The 17147-nt window shown below is 42.6% G+C and overlaps 1 protein-coding gene and 1 non-coding gene across 8 annotated transcripts in view; both read right to left on the bottom strand.

The window, feature by feature from the left end:
- HS1BP3 (HCLS1 binding protein 3) overlaps positions 1-13215 on the bottom strand; it is a 68972-nt gene extending 55757 nt beyond the window's left edge. For 5 of the 7 annotated variants that reach the window (XM_042831804.1, XM_042832125.1, XM_042831648.1 and 2 more), the window contains exons 1-4: positions 13144-13215; positions 11634-11799; positions 4882-5089; positions 2385-2598 (exon numbers count right to left, since the gene is read on the bottom strand). In XM_042831804.1, coding sequence (XP_042687738.1) covers positions 2385-2598; positions 4882-5089; positions 11634-11799; positions 13144-13184 — 629 coding nt within the window. In that variant the 5' untranslated portion in view covers positions 13185-13215. Of the gene's footprint in view, positions 1-2384; positions 2599-4881; positions 5090-11633; positions 11800-12029; positions 12135-12195; positions 12471-13143 lie in introns of those variants that run through there. The other 2 variants (XM_042831965.1, XM_042831873.1) reach the window with 2 other exon arrangements.
- Positions 13216-13354: 139 nt separating this feature from the next.
- On the bottom strand, positions 13355-13436 carry TRNAS-AGA. The gene has a single exon. It is a non-coding gene; the product is annotated as a tRNA-Ser (tRNA).
- Between the last annotated feature and the right edge of the window lie 3711 nt (positions 13437-17147).

Genomic DNA, 17147 nt, shown 5'->3' with positions numbered 1-17147 from the left:
TTTAAATACAAGGAAAGGAACTGTGGATTTTTTAAAATCTGAATTACCCATGCAGCAGGGAACTGTGTAGCATTAAACATGTTTATCCAGTCTGTACCATCTCCTTTTTTATCCATTCCCATCCCAAACTAACTTGTAGCTTCAGTTTCTCAGACGTGCTTTAAGTCTTTCGAGTTCCTTGTTTAAAGCATGCATGCACCTACAACTTTAAGGGCATGAAAGAAACCCTAAAATGTTCACTCCAGAAATACCCATTCACTGAAAACTGCTTCTTTCTTTGTCCTCTTACACAGACATCTATAATTCCCAGAGGGCTTAAAACTGGGATGCAATCATACAATCATAGAATCATAGAATCACCAAGGTTGGAAAAGACCTAAAAGATCACCCAGTCCAACCGTTCACCTATTCCCAATAGCTCCCACTAAACCATGTCCCTCAACACAACATCCAGCCTTTCCTTGAACACCCCCAGGAAATGCTTATGTCCAACCTGATCTCCACTGATGTGAATTAAAAATATCTTCCATGGAAGCTAGATGAGTTAGAGGGAATTAGAAACAATATAAAATGAGATTCAGGATTCTTATTTCCATGTTTGTTTCTACTGTGACATTGTACATATGAGATTAAAAAAATAAACACATACCAAGAAGTTTTTATACAGGAAACCAACCACTGACTTAGAGAGAAAACCATCAGACTGCATGATGTGTCATGCTGCAACTCTACCAGTGAAGGCCATGTTTCTTCTTAAATAAACAAAATTATTCTGATTCACTAAGAATTCTGCTCTCGAAAGGAATGGAAGCAATAAACTAAATGAGGATTAAATACCAGATCTTTTCATCCTTCAAGGCATTAAAGGACCAAAATAATCAGACTTTCAAATGCTACGTCAAACTCTGCAGAGCAGAAAAGCAAACCTCTTGCTTGTTTTGGCACAGCAAATTCTTTACAGCTTACACTTGTTGTAACTCTGAAAATACAACATTGTGTTTGCTAACCCAATGGATCACTTTCCTATCCAAAAAAGGACAGTTTCTTTTATAAACACCACCAACTAAAGACCATTCTGTGGGAAGTACTGCGTTATCTGACTTCTCATTGTAAATAGTTGCTTAACTTTTTAAAACACCTCTTCAACAAAGGAGAAATTCTGAGTAATTAAGCACATGTTTTGTCAAAAGAATAATGTTTAAAGTTCCCCAGTGAAGTTTAAAGGATGAAATATCTCAGGTAAAAAGGATGCTATTTGGACATCAGCAATTAAATGTGGTTGTAATAGGAGAAGCAAAATCATTACAGTCAACCTGAATTTTAGTTTGGGAGACCCATGCATAGCACTTGGTGTGAATGACCACTCTGCAAATGATTCACGGTAACTGGGAACCAATAAAAGAGTGTTCTGGCTCGTTCCTATTACTTACTGCCTTCTAGAAAAAAGCATTTCAAAAGCCCACACTGGTTCCAGAAAAAAAGAACATTCAGTAGAGGCTAGTGATTGTGGACAGCTCAACCAACTCAGCTGAATCCATCAGCAACTTACTGAAGGTCAAGAACTTATCTACTTTGGGCTTCTCTACTTGGTCATCTAAAGTTTGAGACACTCTAAAAAAACAGTCACCACTTAAGATCCCAGACATGGAAAAACTAAATTTACATTCAGTCTTCAGTAGTTAGAAATGCTTTTGGAAATTCAGTGAGAATTTCCATCTTGAAGTGGAAATATCCATCTAGAAATTATTGGACAGATACACAAACCCAGATATTACCTTTAGCAAGTTCTGATTCAATTCCTCAGTTTCTCAAGCTGTTATTGCTTATGTCTTAGATTCATTTAGGATGTGATATCTTCAGAGAAGGGCAAAAGGAAAGATAGCCTATACATGAATCTCATGATTGAAATGTTGGTTCTTTTGGTTTTTGTGCTGCTATAACTTCACATCATTCTAGATACCAGCCAGCACAGAAGTAGTTCCAGACATGGTAAACCTTCATGCTCTCCAAAGTGGCATGTCCTATAGTGTCTGGTGGCTTTACAATTTGTGGAAGCACCCTGCAGTGTCTCAGTAGAGCACCTACTGCAGTTGAGGCTGTAGTCAAGCCATTCACGATGTCTTTCTCTCTTGGATTCCGTGAGGAATGCACTGAAGTGGTCCTATAAACTTTCTTTTCTCCATAAAGGTACTTATTTATGAATCTATAGGAATCTATCTATTAGAATACAGCAGAGGCCTCTCCTCCTCTGTCAAGCCAAAGCGTTTACTGTTACAAAATGTTGAGATGAGGGGACAGAGACGTGGAATAGCCTTATTTCTGTTTTTATTTTTTAGAAAACTGGGCAAAAAATTAAATAACAACGAGGGCCACGACATCCATACCTGATTATACCAAGAGGGTCTAAATCTTCTTCCTCCTCTTCCTCTTCCTTTTTCTCATCTTTCTTGGCATTCTCCAGTGTTGCAAGCTTTGAAATCAAGTCAGGTGTCTTCTCTTCTTTAAAAAAATCCAATGCATCATTTTCTTCATCTTCTTTCTCTTTGTCGTCAGGAACATTTTTACCCTTGTAGTCAATGACACCAGTAGATTTTGTTCCTGCAAAATACAATTACAGATGCAAAACTGAAAACACAGGACAACAGCCATGTTTTATTTCATGCCTTGCACCTGTTCCTTGTGATTTCATTTGAGGAATGAAATACACAATCAGCTTTTGTGAAATTCTTCCAATATTCCCAATTGTCCCTGGTTCTGTTCAATCCCATGTCACTATATTTCTGTTTACTGATTTAAAGCTGTCAAGCAGAGAAAGACAGAGGAAACCAACTTTACCTAAAACACAGCAGCATATGCCTAATCTTCTCCTTTATGTTCCTTCTGTAGTCGGTGGAAACAATGGAATTTCCAGTTGGTGACTCATCACATCTAAATACAGTTGTTTGACAATAAGCCTCCTTCTGAAGTGCCTATTTCTCCCCCTTGGCTACAGAGGGGGCCTAAATGCTCCACTTTCCTGTAGATAACTAACCTTCATATAACTAGAAGAGATAAAGTGCAGTTTTAGTTACTGATTTAATGAACTTGGACTAAAATACAGCACTGGACAGCATGAAAAACAGTTTCCAAAGCAGTTCTTCAATTTACACTCAGAAACGAAATCTGAAGTTCTAACTCTCTTTACTATGCAAGGTCCATCAAACTGAACAAACTCAGCAAACTGAAACACTGAGAAAGTTTTCTGACCAAACTTGTTATATGGAAAACCTAAGAGCGAGAGAAGAGCTCATAACTATTCTGTTCTGTGGAGTCTCTGGAAGTTCAGGAAACCAATTCAAAATAATGAGACTAGCTAAAAATAGGCTAGCTTGAAAACACTATTGGTAAATAAAATTCCTACCTTCATCCTTTTGACTGTGTAACACGGCAAGTGAGACTCATCTCATCTTGCTTTCATGACTGTATGTGTCTAACCAGGTAGGGCAGAACACAGTAACAAAACCTGCATGTCTACACTGAAGAAATGGTCTTACGCTCCCCTTATAGGCAAGGAGACTGTTGGTGAGGGCAGAAAGTGGAGGTCAGGATGCTGCATGTTGCAGCATCTACATGCTATCCATGTAGATAAACATCTATGTTTTATCATGCTAATTCTCCCCAAACACCTCTTCATATATTGACTATGTCTCCAATAATTTAAGGACCTATAGCGTAAGTACTGAAGTTCATCCGGTTTGGTAGGGTGAGACACAGTATTCTAAGGCAGATTTTGATAAATAGATCATGGGTTTCGTGACTGACTGGGCTTTGGTTACAGGGATGCACACTTGCTAGTCTCATAGAGCTCCCCACCTATGTGAAGTCCACACTTGACACTTTTGCAAAACAGTTTGCACATGTTGACTTGCAAGTGCCTTGCACCTTTGGTTTGATTCCTTAAAACTAACACTATACTAAGAACCATGCACAGCACCATGCTGGTGTATTCCCTGTTCAGCAACACTCAGATGAATTAAGAGCACAGAGCCCATCTGTTCCATTCATTCACTGACTCGCTGCTATGTCCAAAGAATGCAAGAAAGGATCTGTACAAATCATTGGAAGAGGCAACAAGGCAACAGGAACTGGACATGAAGCTAAGGAAAATTAAGGAGAAAAAAACACAATTACAAAAAAAAGCTAGAGAATGGTTTTAGCTAAGAAAGCATCAGACTTTTACTCAAAAAGTCACTGTCAGTAATTTGCTTTAGGGTCTCCTTCAGCAAGACCTAGCAGTTCTATTAGGAATGAAAAACAGACAAAGCATGGAGCAGTTGTTCACTAAGGGAGCCCTGCACTGCCCGTTCAGGGACCATCCCTCTGCTAACAATGTATGATTATTTAGCCTTTGAAACTTGCATGTTCTGAATCACAGCTTTAATATATGCCTAAGGGAAATCAGAGATTGTGTAACTGACACTTGCATAGAGACCATTTTGGCATCAGTACTTCCAAAGGAGACGTATCCACTGAAAAGAGGGGAAAATAACAACAAACACGATCAGAAAGTGGTGAGGCATTGACACAGGCTGCCCAGGGAAGTGGTGGAGTCACTGTCCCTGGAGATGTTCAAGAAATGTGGAGATGTGGCACTGAGGGACGTGGTTTAGTGGGCATGGTGGGGATGGGAGGTGGTTGGACTAGGGGATCTAAGAGGCCCTTTCCAACCTTAATGATTGTTTGGTTCTATGGCTGTGTAGCACTGTAGGTGCACAAGAGAATATTTTTAGTGATAACCTTTACTGTGGCATTCTCTAGCTCTTGACTACCTGAATCAAGTACCTAATAAGGCTTGTAGTAAGCATGTTTGTGGGAGAGGGGACACTCACATATTTTAGTTACCTAAAAATTCCAGTAACTCAGGACTCGTTGCTAGATCCTCATCTTTTGAGATGAATTTCATGATATCATTGAACATTGCTCTTCGTTCATAGATGTCAGATTCTCCCACAAAGAGAACTTTTCTAGGCAAGAGTGGAAGAGAAGCATGTGGATACCGTGCTGACAGCCTGTGGTAGAGCTCCTCTATCTCGCTGTACTTCTTGGACACCTGAAATAGAACGTGTTGTCTGGGTAAGTTTCTTTAAAGGCAAGAGGGAGACATGGGCAGCAAGCAGCAGTTTAAGCACTGTGAAGCATTAACCCTGGAATCTGAAGTGGAAAAACACGTATTACCAAAGAGCTTTACATATAGCCTAGTAAAAGCCTATTATCTACACAGTCAATCCCAAAGCATTGTTGCTGGTCTGGTCTTCTAATTCTGTTATTAAAACCTGTTCCCTAATGAAATAGAAGTTCATTGTCAGATACCCAGCGTCCATTTGTCTGACTCAGCAGCTAATTAAACACTGGGAAGATCACTGCTCCAGATACTTTCCTCTGACAGCTAAAATTCCTGTTTGCTAAAAGCAAGCTATGTGGTGGCCAGCTTCAAAAGACAGGAGTCATAGCCAGGTGTGTTCCTCATGGAGAAATCAGGATGAATCTTTCCACCACCATGTCAGAAAACAGATTTATCAGCCTTGCTGGGTTTCAGTGTGCTTCTGACTGTGAAGGCCTAAAAAACTGGCATGTTTGCACAGCACCCAACACAGAAATTCGAGGGCAAAGACCTCAGGTGACCCCTGACTCTTTAATTCATCCATGAAAAAATTCAAGGGTGAAGACCTCAGCTGATCTCTGACTCCTTATCTGTGAGAAAATAAAAAGAAACTACATGGTCTACAGGTTTTTGCATAGGGAGAAGATGCCAACAGTGGAGTCATTCCCTCTGCATACAAAGAGAGGAAGTCTGAGGAGAAATAAGGCCCAAGATACCACAGGAAAGTGATAACCATGGGAATGCTGGTTAGAAATAGGTTGGCTTCTATGCCACAGTCAGTTCAGAATTCAAGACTGGAAACTAACACACACAAAAAATCCCCCACAAAAAGAAAACATACTGTCTGTAACTGATATTTTGGTCATAACGGAATTGACTATCATGCTATGGGAGTGTGGTATTATACAGACAATACATTCATCTTGATGCTCCATAATCTATTAAAATATTTCAATGAATACAGAGTTGGATTAAGAAAAAACAACCCAAAATCTAGCGCAAGCAGAGTCAGCATGGATCAGATCCTCTCCTAGGGTGGAACATTTATCCTCCTGTAACATACCCTGGTGAACTGTAATGGAGTGAATCCCAATTAACAGTGAGATATAAGAGATGGACTGACACAACCACCACATCTTCCATCTTGGGATAGAAGAAAGCAGAGTACTTCTATCAACACAGCAATAATAGAAGGTCAACCCACAAGAAGCACAGAAGGTATCTGGGAAATAAGCTAGACACTAACTCAGAACCCATAAACTCTATCTATGCAAGCAAACTTAACAGTATCAGAGTATATTCTGCAGCAGTGAAACTTGATAGTGTCTGATAGGAACCTTATAGTGTCTACTGGAACCTGATAGCATCTGGCCCACTTTTGCCTAGGCAGCTAGCATTCCCTCAGCTAAATTTTCAGTCCAAGATTTAGGCTGGTGCACTCAGTAGCCAGTTTTGGTACTTGCAGTCATTGTGAATGGTAAAAAAAGGTTTCACACTATAGATCAAGCCAGACATCTAGCTGGCCTCCTGGCCAGAGAACAAGCCCTGACATTCACAGACACACTTAGGCTGGTCCACTGAGCTACACACAGCCATGAAGAATAATAGCCACTCTAGCTTTCATGCTTCCCTGCCTTTCAGAGTAATGATCAACCAACCCAGATAATTTGCAAAATGTTTGCATTTCAGATGTACGATGATCATTCCTGGTTCAGCGTCCACCAGTAAAAGGCAAGCAGCTCTGCAAGAAAGATCAGAACCACAAAAACAGAACTGAGTTGACTGGGGAATGAAAAACTAGGATTTTAGACTTGCTTCATGTGTAAGTGTAGGCAACACTGTACTCTGCATGCAGGATCTGACACTCATTTCAGCAGCCTCCGACTACCATGAGACATACAAACATATTTCTCTCCCCTCTTAATTTTCATCCCTCCTCTATCAAACACTGTGCATTATTCATAAATCTCAATTTATGTCTGATTACACCACTGAACTTAAAGCAAATGCACATCCTCACATCCTATTGCTAATTGAGCCATTGTGAATCTGCTTGGGCTCTACACAGCACCGTGCAACACGATATACAGTGCAATAATGCTATACTCAAAGCACACTAACACGATGCCCAAAAGCCTGCAACACGTCATGCAGACTAACATCTGCAATGTGGGGATGCCCTCTGCTGGGATAACTTACCACACACACAGGATATGAAACCTGCAGCCCAAACCACTCCCCACTTAAGCCCAAGGCTGTGCCCAGCAAGTCCCTGCCTCCAGTGGCTCTGCTTCAAACCCTGGTTTACAATTCGATGTTTTCTGACAATTTTCCAAGGGAAAGGCATGCAGCAAGTTAAGTCTTCCTTTTGCTGGTTACCCTTCCCAATCCTTTGAAAAGAGGCTACGGATTCTATAGTTCAAAATGCAAGGTTAAAAAACAAGAGGTTGCTCTAAAGCCCGTTTTATCGATGCTATTCAGTTAACGAAATCCCATTTGATAGATGTTAAAATATTTGTCTTACATTACCTGTAATTCTTCCAGGATCCTGCAATTATCCTCTCTCCCTCCCTCCCTGCCTTTGCCCTAAGCCCCCACCTGCTGAAGCCAGCTCAAGTGCACTGACTTTAAGGGAGATCTGTCAAGTTGCAGTATCAAAGGCTCGATTTACTTAACTTCCAAAGGGTTAATCACACAGATACAGCAAAGCATGCGTGTATTTGCCAGGTCAGGACCTTGTCTGCCTGTAACAATTAACAATCAACTTAGAGCTGAAGCAGAGACAGGGATGGGTTGACTGGCTTTTTCTTTTTTTGCACCAGGAAACAGATAAGTAAGTCAAATATGATCACATATAGCTAGGAGGTTGAGAAAACCACCGGGAAGTTCAAAGTGAAAGATTGTAGTTTGCTGCTAATCCCTCAAATCTCATGCATGTGCCTTACCCAACTCCCCACAAAAAACCTTGCACATCAAAGTACGCACTGATGCCTGTAGGACACGAGCCTGGGACTCTCAGATGTGCGTAGGAGAATTTGATTCCACTCAGTATTAGTGGGATTTAATGTCTCCTTTCCCTAAGCTCCTTTTAATGCCTCAAACTTGTCTTCATATGCTCTCTATTTACAGTGAGGATTTCAGCAAAACAGAGGCCTCTGACAGAGCTAACTCAGCCCCCTTGGTCAGCCAGTGCACACTAATGACTCGACTTAATTTTACAGTATTTCATGAAATACGTATCTGTGACTACTTTTTAAAAGCCCACTTCTTCACACTGTCAGAAAATGGAAGTACAGCAGTATTATCCCTTAAAACATCCTGCAGCTTTGGATATGGGAATCAAAAGCCACGGACAGCACAAACTGAGCTTTCACTTGTTTACTTCCAAGGTAAGCAATACCGGAATTAATGCTGCTTGGTGATCTCATGGTTATGCATTACAGTAGATTTTAATTACATGACCACCTGCTCATTCTTCTCACCTGTTTCACCCAGCAGAAAAGGAGCACTATAGTATTTCTTCTTTAATCAACACGAACTCTTAACAGCTGCTGAACCTACTGCTATACCATCAAAGAAGTAACAAAGTGAAGGAATTTATCTTTCCAACATACCTGTGTGGTCAGGAAACAGCAGCCCCAGCTCAGGGATAGTAAGGTTCACAGAAAGTAGGCCAATATATGACAACAGGCAAGAATAAAAACACACCCACACGCTTTTACTCCTTTGCTTTATGAGAGAGAGATAGTTCTGTAGTAAATTTCTCCTCAAAATGTGCTGTGCCCGTCCAACACCAATACTTATTTGCTCAGCCTGGAAAAAGAAAGAACTTGACTAACAAATGGTACTTGTAAAAAAGAAGTAATTAAACCAGGCACAAATAGAAAGAGAAGGCACTATCTGTTGGGCGGATTTTTAATTAGGCTGGGAAGGGAGAAGCTTATTACTAAAGAAGGTGAGGTGTGGCTACAAGAAATGCATTTAAGATAAACAAAGCCTTTTCTTCTCACAGAAATGGAACATCTGTAGACAGTAACTAAAGGTTACCTTTGCAGCAGTGACTACTTGCTACTTGATGCAGCACCAAAGATAAAACCAATTCTGTTGTTTCAGTAGGAAAACAGGATTCTGACCTTTGAAAGAAATGCAGCTGAGTTCTCCTTTAATTACCAAAAATAACCTCAAGGTTAAGCAATTCTACAACCCATCTGCTGTATTTTACACGTGGCTTTTTTTTTATTATTATTAAAAAATCCCTTCTGTTTCTCAGAACGTAGATCTGAAGGTTGCCAGGATGTGGATTTCTTCTTCTGTTAATGCTTCACAAATATTTTATGTGAAATGCTGATTTTGCACAGTCCCATTATGGCCAAGGAACACAGAACTCTGGATTGCTCAAACCCACAGCAAAGGACAGTAGCTCCCCAGGTCAGATATGAAATCTCTTTCTGCTGTTTGTTTAGCTTTGGTAAAAGAATCCTCACACATCTTGATCCACTGTGGTCTAAACTACAGCACTGAGTTCAGAGCTAGCTTAGAGGATGCTTCTGTCCTGCTCACCATCTTTTCCCAGAGGGCATGAAGATGTTTTTTGTGCAAAAAATACTGTACAAGCACATGGCTGCTTGCAGCTGCTTGTAGCCCAAAGCACAGAGAGTTTCACTGCTGCCACCTAGGGCATAAGAAAGTAGAAGACATTGACTTCAGCCGGAAGCAGGCAGAAAAGCAGTCAGACAAGGAACACCAATTTACAAGGGAAAGGAACAGAGGAAGGAGGAGGAAAAAAGAAAGCCCTTACATACTATGTCAAAGTGCATCACCCAACACAGGCATCTCAGGCGCTACCAGCCATGCACAGTAGGCAGACCGAGTTCACCCACATCATAGATGCTCTGCTGTATTCTTCTCAACAGTACCACAGTTGCTGCAGTGGGAAAATACTGGTCAAATGTAGACATCTAACCACAGAAAACAAACTGCTCTGCCTAAACACAGGCATCTATGCCATCTGAGATGCTATGGGGTACCCAAGCGTGTGCGGGGCAGCCAAATATCACACAAAACCTATGGGCGACACACAGCATTGTGAGGGCTTTTTGAAAAACCCCAGGGCACCTCAGATAGTCTAGACAGTGAGTGAGTGACATGCAACTCAGTTGGGCCTCAAGCATTTTAGCCTGAAGTCATAGCCCCCCATGCCAGCTGTCTAACATGCAGAATGCCTTCCCTTTACAGTCAAATAGTAGAGGCATTTCCAGAGGATGAGTCACCCCATTCCCCTTCTCCCCAGTGACCACAAAAGCAGTGATAGACTCAGATTAAAATATCTAACTTGCAGAGAGAGAAACTAGGACAGGTGAATCCCTCTGCTCCTTCCAGTAATACATACAGAAGACTCACTGGAATGAACTGACGCAAAGCATCCATTCTCCCACCACTCAGCTCGGAGTTTTAAATTACTTTCATATACCAAACTATAGAATATATCAGATTTAGTCAGCTGAAAAAAAAGTATCAGATGAGACAAATGTTACTCCCATCAGGCTACACCACAGTTTTCTTCCTCATAAAGAACAAAATGTCAGGAGCTCTGACCTGAGAAGAAATCAGAAAGGTTCGCTTCACTTGAGAAGAAAGCTGAGTGCAGAAAATTCTTACTCAGAGAGAACAGCCATGGGAGTGGATAACCTCAGCACGCAGCGGGAGCACAGTAGGAAGTCTGCTGCTCCTCTGGGTAGAAGAACTGATTTCAACTCCTTTTTCTAAGTGAAGCACAGTATCAGATAACAAAAAACAGTTTAAAACCTTGAGTTTAGTCAGGTTCACAGAGCTTCATGGAAATAGTGCCTAATACAAGCAGACAATACCACACAGAAATAGCAATTCCACATCCCCTTCTCTCATCTGCCCCTGTCTCGCCCTTTCCCTGTCCTTCACCAATGACTGATGAGTGCTATGCAACTCAGAGGCTCAAGAAACAGGTGTAAACTAGTACGAAGCAAGAAACCCCCAAATACCATTTTTAGCCAGGACCAGCTGTCACTACAGAATGGCCACATGACAACTGCCATTGCCAGAAAGAAGGAAGCACTGCAGGAGAGAGAACCACTCGTTCCCTCCAGAACAAGAGAAGAGAACAGTCTCTCTTGCCAGCACTTCACCATAGTCTATCACTTAAGGAGTGCAACAAATGTCAGAGATTTGCTCCTCAGCATGGATGTTTTCAGAGCATTGACAGATGTTTCTTTATCTGCAGTTCAGACTGCGTGCATTTCCATTTACCAGCTATGTCTCATTGAGCATGAGTTATATATACTAAGGCTAATGGTCTACCAGGTAACCACATTTGTCATTCTAACATTACAGTTATCATCAAAACATCTAAAAAGTGCAGATGCTGATGCCAGAACCAAAATAATCAAAGTGGATTGAAAGAGAGAGGAAAAAAAAAAAAAAAAAGAGATTGCTAACATGGCACCAATTGAACATTTACCATAAATTGAACAACATCCTCAGGTTTGTGCTTTGCTGACTTGAAGGCAGCCAGTCGGGTAACGACGACAATGTGGTACTCCACGTGGCCAGACATCATCTTCCCACGGACCTCCTGGTATTCCGGCACTGATAAATCCAGCCCAGTGTGTGCATTCTGAATTTGCCTAGGAAGGAGAATACACACACAGCTCAGGCACCGACACACACACTTTTAAATGACCGTCTCTGAGGATCCAATTCAAAGCTCCAATTCAAAGTCAGTATTCCCGTTTCAACAGGGCACAGGACAGACCCTACACTGCAGCAATACAACACTGCACAGACATCATCTATCACAACATGAGATAACACATATTGCTTCTGAATATTATAGTCCCAACAAATGCTGCTTTACCCTGCAAGGCAGAAAAGAAGATGCTGTGATCTCCCATTGCGTCTTGCTCTGAAACAAAGCTCTGGTCACCATTCAAGCCCTATCCACTTCCCCTTTGTCTTTGGGCATCTCCAGGAAAGGCAGAAACAAGAGCTGAAAGAAGCCAGAAAAGGAACAAGGAACTTGCCTGGATGCAGGGACAACTTTATGTCTTTAAGAGCCATCCAGGGAACAAGAGTAAAGATTAAAGACATGTTGGAGCAAACTGCTGGGCCAGCCATGCTGTTTCCATCCATGGAGCTTCTTGAAGAAAATCAAACAAACACCTATCAGGAATGTCCTTAAATCTGGTTAATCTCGGCCCCTTGAGCAAGTTAAAGCCATCTATGGTCTGTCTGAGCTGCCTTCTAGTGTTGACATGCCATGTCAAAACTTGACTAGTGCTTTTGAAACTCCAGTTTTCCCAGGGAGGCAAAATCTGAACCTTCAACTGAAGAACCTTTTTAAAGAGATCATCTCCAGAGTTCTCTGCAAATCCAACAGCAACAAAGAAGGGCAGAGTCCCATTTTTTTACCTAATCCTTTTTGCAAGCTGTGTCTGGCTTTTGCTTTTCTGGAGTTGTTTTATTTTTACTCTATCTGCTGGTACAGGAAACGCTCTACAGAAGTGCGGTTACTCAAGGTTGTGAGAGCAGTAATAGATCTGTCTGCTGGTAGTTGAGACGGACTGACTTCTTTTAACGCAGCCACAGACACAGGATGAATGATAAATTAATCTGCTTTTCACTCGTGATATAAATAAAAGAAAAACCCTTCTGAACGGCCTTATTTAGCTTCCAACATCAACCACACACAACGCACTGCGATGAAAACGTCACGGTAAAAGTCACAGCATCGGAGACACGGAGCTGGTAAGGACATGCCACAGCCAGGCTTTTTATTTCAAAGCTGTTAGAAGTCCCAGCTACAACGACTGTAGTGACAGCACGGAGCTCTTCCGGCCGCGGAACGGCACAAAACCTGGCAGGACAGCAGGACAGCACCGGCCCCAAGCCCCCAGGGCCGGGGAACCACGCCCTCAGCCACCGCTCCCTCAGCCGCCTCCCAGCGCCCGCCGCCCCATCCCGGCCGGTACCTGGTGGTGACCAGCACGGCGGGCGCCGCGCTGTGCTGCATGGCGGAGGATCGGGCTCCTTCCGGCCCGCCCCGGGAGCAGAGGCCGCTGAAGGCAGCTGAGCGGCCGTCACGGGGTTCCGCCTCCCTCTGGCTGCGGTCCGGCCGGATGTGTGTCGGCTGCGGTGCAAAAGAGGCGCTGGGAAGCGTCGGGAGAAAAGAATGCTTTCCCACGTAGTCGGCAGGATTCGAACCTGCGCGGGGAGACCCCAATGGATTTCTAGTCCATCGCCTTAACCACTCGGCCACGACTACACCAGCACGCAAAATAGCTGGCAGTGAAACTGGAGTAATTTCTCTCTGGTTTGTGGTCCTAAGCTGTGTCACCGCGAGGGTTTTAGCCCTTCCTCGGACAGGAGATGCTCCAGGCCCTAAATCATCTTTGTGGCCGTCTGATGGACTCCCTCTAGGAGATCCCCATCCTTCTTGAACTGAGGAGCCCAAAACTGAACGCAGCACTCCAGATGTTACCTCAGCAGGGCAGAGGAGGGGGAGGATCTCCTCCCTCCATTTGCTGGCCACGCTCCCCTTAATGCACCCCAGGATACCATTTTCTTTCTTGGCCACAGTTGCACACTGCTTGCTCACAGCCAACCATGAAACCCGGGTCCTTTATCACAGAGCTCATCTCCAGCAGCTCAGCCCCCAACCTGTACTGATGCATGTGGTTATTCCTCCTGACGTGCATTGCCCTACACTTGCTGTTACTGACCCTCATCAGGTTCCTCTCAGCTCAAGTCTGCAGCCTGTCCAGGTCTCGCTGACTGGCAGCACAGCCTTCAGGTGTGTCAGCCACTCCTCTCAGCTTTGTGTCTTACTGAAAGAGAAATGGAAATCAAACCTCTTTCGGGTGCCCAGAGGGAGGAGCAGCACCCAGGGGAAGATTAGTGGTTTTGTTCCAGACATGGGCAGCTGAAGGAGTCAGGGATGTGATGGGCTGCACATCCTATGCCATCAAAAGCATCACAGAATTGTAGAATCATAAAACAAACAAACAAACAAACAAATAAAAAAAGCAACCTCAAATCTGACAGAAGCAAGCTGTATGATGTACATAGAGCTGTTTGCTGGAGCTGAACAATTATCTTGCCTTTATCAGAAGCAAAGAACTTATCTGCGAAAGTTTGGAGTATGATTTCACAGAATCACAGAATGGTGGAGGTTGGCAGTGACCCCTGGGTCCATCTGGCACAACTCCTTCTCAAGTAGGGGCACCCAGGGCAAGAGAGCCCATAACCCATCTGTGTTCCACTTTGTGCCTATGGCCTCTTGCAAAAAAGCAACATTTCCATGCTACTTTGGGTGCTACATGGAAAATTTCAGCCATTGAACTGACTTTTTTTATCTTTTTTTTTTTTCCCCCCCCCGGCAGAAAAGTTGCCATGGGTGAGTATTGCTCAGACCAAGCACTCAGCCCATCAGTCACAGTAGCAGTGGGATTCCTTCATGCCCTTGATCATCAGCTGGAGACATGCTGGGAAAGGCCAGCAGAAGGATATACAGCAAATCTAAGAATTAATAGCAGTAACAGTGTAGCATCACTAACAGTACGTTTTCCTACCAATATTTGGGGAAATCTCAGCTGCTCCTCTCAACCTCGTGAGTGTCTTATCTTCATCTATGAGTGAGCAAAGGAGAGAGGAAGAAACTCTCTCAGCCTTAAGCACTACCTTCTTCTGGACTACTAGTCTTTCTTTCTGCCTTTTAACTCTTCAATATTGACTGGTTTGGTTGGTTGGTTATTTTTATCCATTCATATGACAGGTTGGATATTAGGAAAAATTTCTTCTCAGAAAGAGTGAAGAGGCTGGAACAGGGAGTCCAGGGAAGCAGGGAAGTTACCAACCCAGGAGATGTTTAAGGAAAGGGTAGGTGGAGTGCTTAGGGACATGGTTCAGTGGGCAGTGTTGGTGGTAGGTGAACAGTTGGACTAGATGCACTTAGAGGTCTTTTCCAACCTTAATGATTCTATGTTTCTGTGACAGCTCCAAACTGAAGAAAGTGTTCAGAGAAAAGGAGGCCAGTATGATTTCAGTCAACAACCTCTAGAAAGTGAAGAAAAATGAACAGGAGAGAAGTAATTAAGCTCAGTAGATGGATAAAGGAACTTCATTCGTGTTGAAGATGTATGAGCATTCAGAAGTGTCCATATAAGAGGAGCTCATGCTGAAATATGGTCTCATCCTGAAAATCTACATTAAGAGCTCTCCATAGTACAAATGTAATGGAAAAGGCAGATTTTAAACACAGAATTTAAGGAGAGATGCTTATAACCCCAGTAGATCATGTAGCAGCTTCATCGGTGAAGTGGCTATTCCAGTTTCACCATCAGCATTAAAAATACTTTATTACTTCACAAAAATAACATCAAAATGTGGTGAGTTATTTTCAGACCTCAGAACTGTGATACCTAGTATAGGCAATGACTATTACATTACAGTACCCTTACAGATCTCATGATTTTGGGATAACTTTTTAACATATGGTTCAGTAATACGGTGGTGGCTGGTAAATGAGTTGGTATAATCATTTTCCCAAACTTTTCACTAAATCCCTCGTAAGAACCAAAAATTGTTCCTGCTCTCCTGTCTTCATGCCTATCTGCCCTTCTTTCTTGCTGCACAAGCTGGAGGAGCTCCTGCATGAGCTTCCTTCACAATGGGAAGAATGTCCCATGGAAGAAGTAAAGTCAAGAAGACCCTGCCCAGACATTCAGCATAAGCCTGTGGGTATTGCAGACTCCATGCCACAGACAGCCAGATCAATGCTCAGGGAAGGTGAGCTGTTTGTTTCTGGATTAATTCTTCTGTCCACTAGAGAGCACTCAAATCTAACCAATAAACCATGATAGGTTGCTGGTGCTAACTGCAGCCCCGTACTGCGTCTCACCCTTTGGGACCCAGCTCTGGAAGCTGTCTCAGAGTCCTGTCTGTCTTCTGGCTGGGAGCACAGCCCTGGCTGGGTGTGATTCTTGGCAGCTCTCAGGTTTCCTTTTCATCTCCCCCAAGCTAACAGACCTGCAGCAGTGAGTTTATAGGTCTCAGGGGAATTATCCGCCAACTTTTGGATCCCTGGCAAAATGCTCTGCTTGTAATTCATGGATGTGGAGAAATCAAAGCCCTGCATAGGGTATAGTAAGTAAAATGGAGGGGCTGGGGGGAAGCAAGGACAAGGGAACGTGCTTCCATACAAAATAAATTGGCTATGAAAACACATTTTAAAAGCTGAAATGAAACTTTTTCAGCCTAGATCATATTGAGAGAAATACAGTATCATTTAATTACTGCACTGGAGTAATAGGATTCCAGTGAGATGATCGGTCACTTTATCGTTTCTACCACTATTTGTTTTCAGATGACAATTACAGAACCCAGATGCAAACCACTAGGAGATTTTATATTAAGTCCAGAATGCTGTGTGAGTTTCAAAGGTAACAGAAATGCTAGATTTAAAGTTCATTGTTGTTATATGATGTGGTAAGGCTGTTGATAGCCTGTCAAAGCAGCCTTCTAATCTACACACCTCCTAAACTGAGGATCAATTTATTCTGGGAAGAAGGGAGGAGAGTTATATTGCTGTTCTTCATTATACCTCATGTTTTTCCCTCCTCTAAACAGTTAACCTGTAATATGATGATCCCATGTCAGGAATAATCCAATAAAAACCATAGGTAATCCCTGATGAAAGATAACCTGGCTCTTGCCCTGTTGCAGTCCTAGAATTAAAATTCCCTGTCTCTGAAGTTTGGGAGACCAATGTAAATCATGGATAACATTCATGGTAGACAGCTGGAAAGAAAAGATGAGGTTTTCTGGTTTGCTTCAATTTAAAAATAAAGTAAAATAAAAGAAACCATGCAATACAAAATATATGTGTATATAATTCTATATTATTCAAAAATGGCAGTAGAAACTACAGACTTCCTTCCTTCCTTCCTTCCTTCCTTCCTTCCTTCCTTCCTTCCTT

The sequence above is a fragment of the Centrocercus urophasianus genome, unplaced genomic scaffold, assembly GCF_019232065.1.
Source record: "Centrocercus urophasianus isolate 14NV4802_14NV808 unplaced genomic scaffold, USGS_Curo_1.0 seq_10, whole genome shotgun sequence".
Lineage (NCBI taxonomy): Eukaryota > Metazoa > Chordata > Aves > Galliformes > Phasianidae > Centrocercus > Centrocercus urophasianus.
This window is presented reverse-complemented; position numbering and strand designations above follow the sequence as displayed.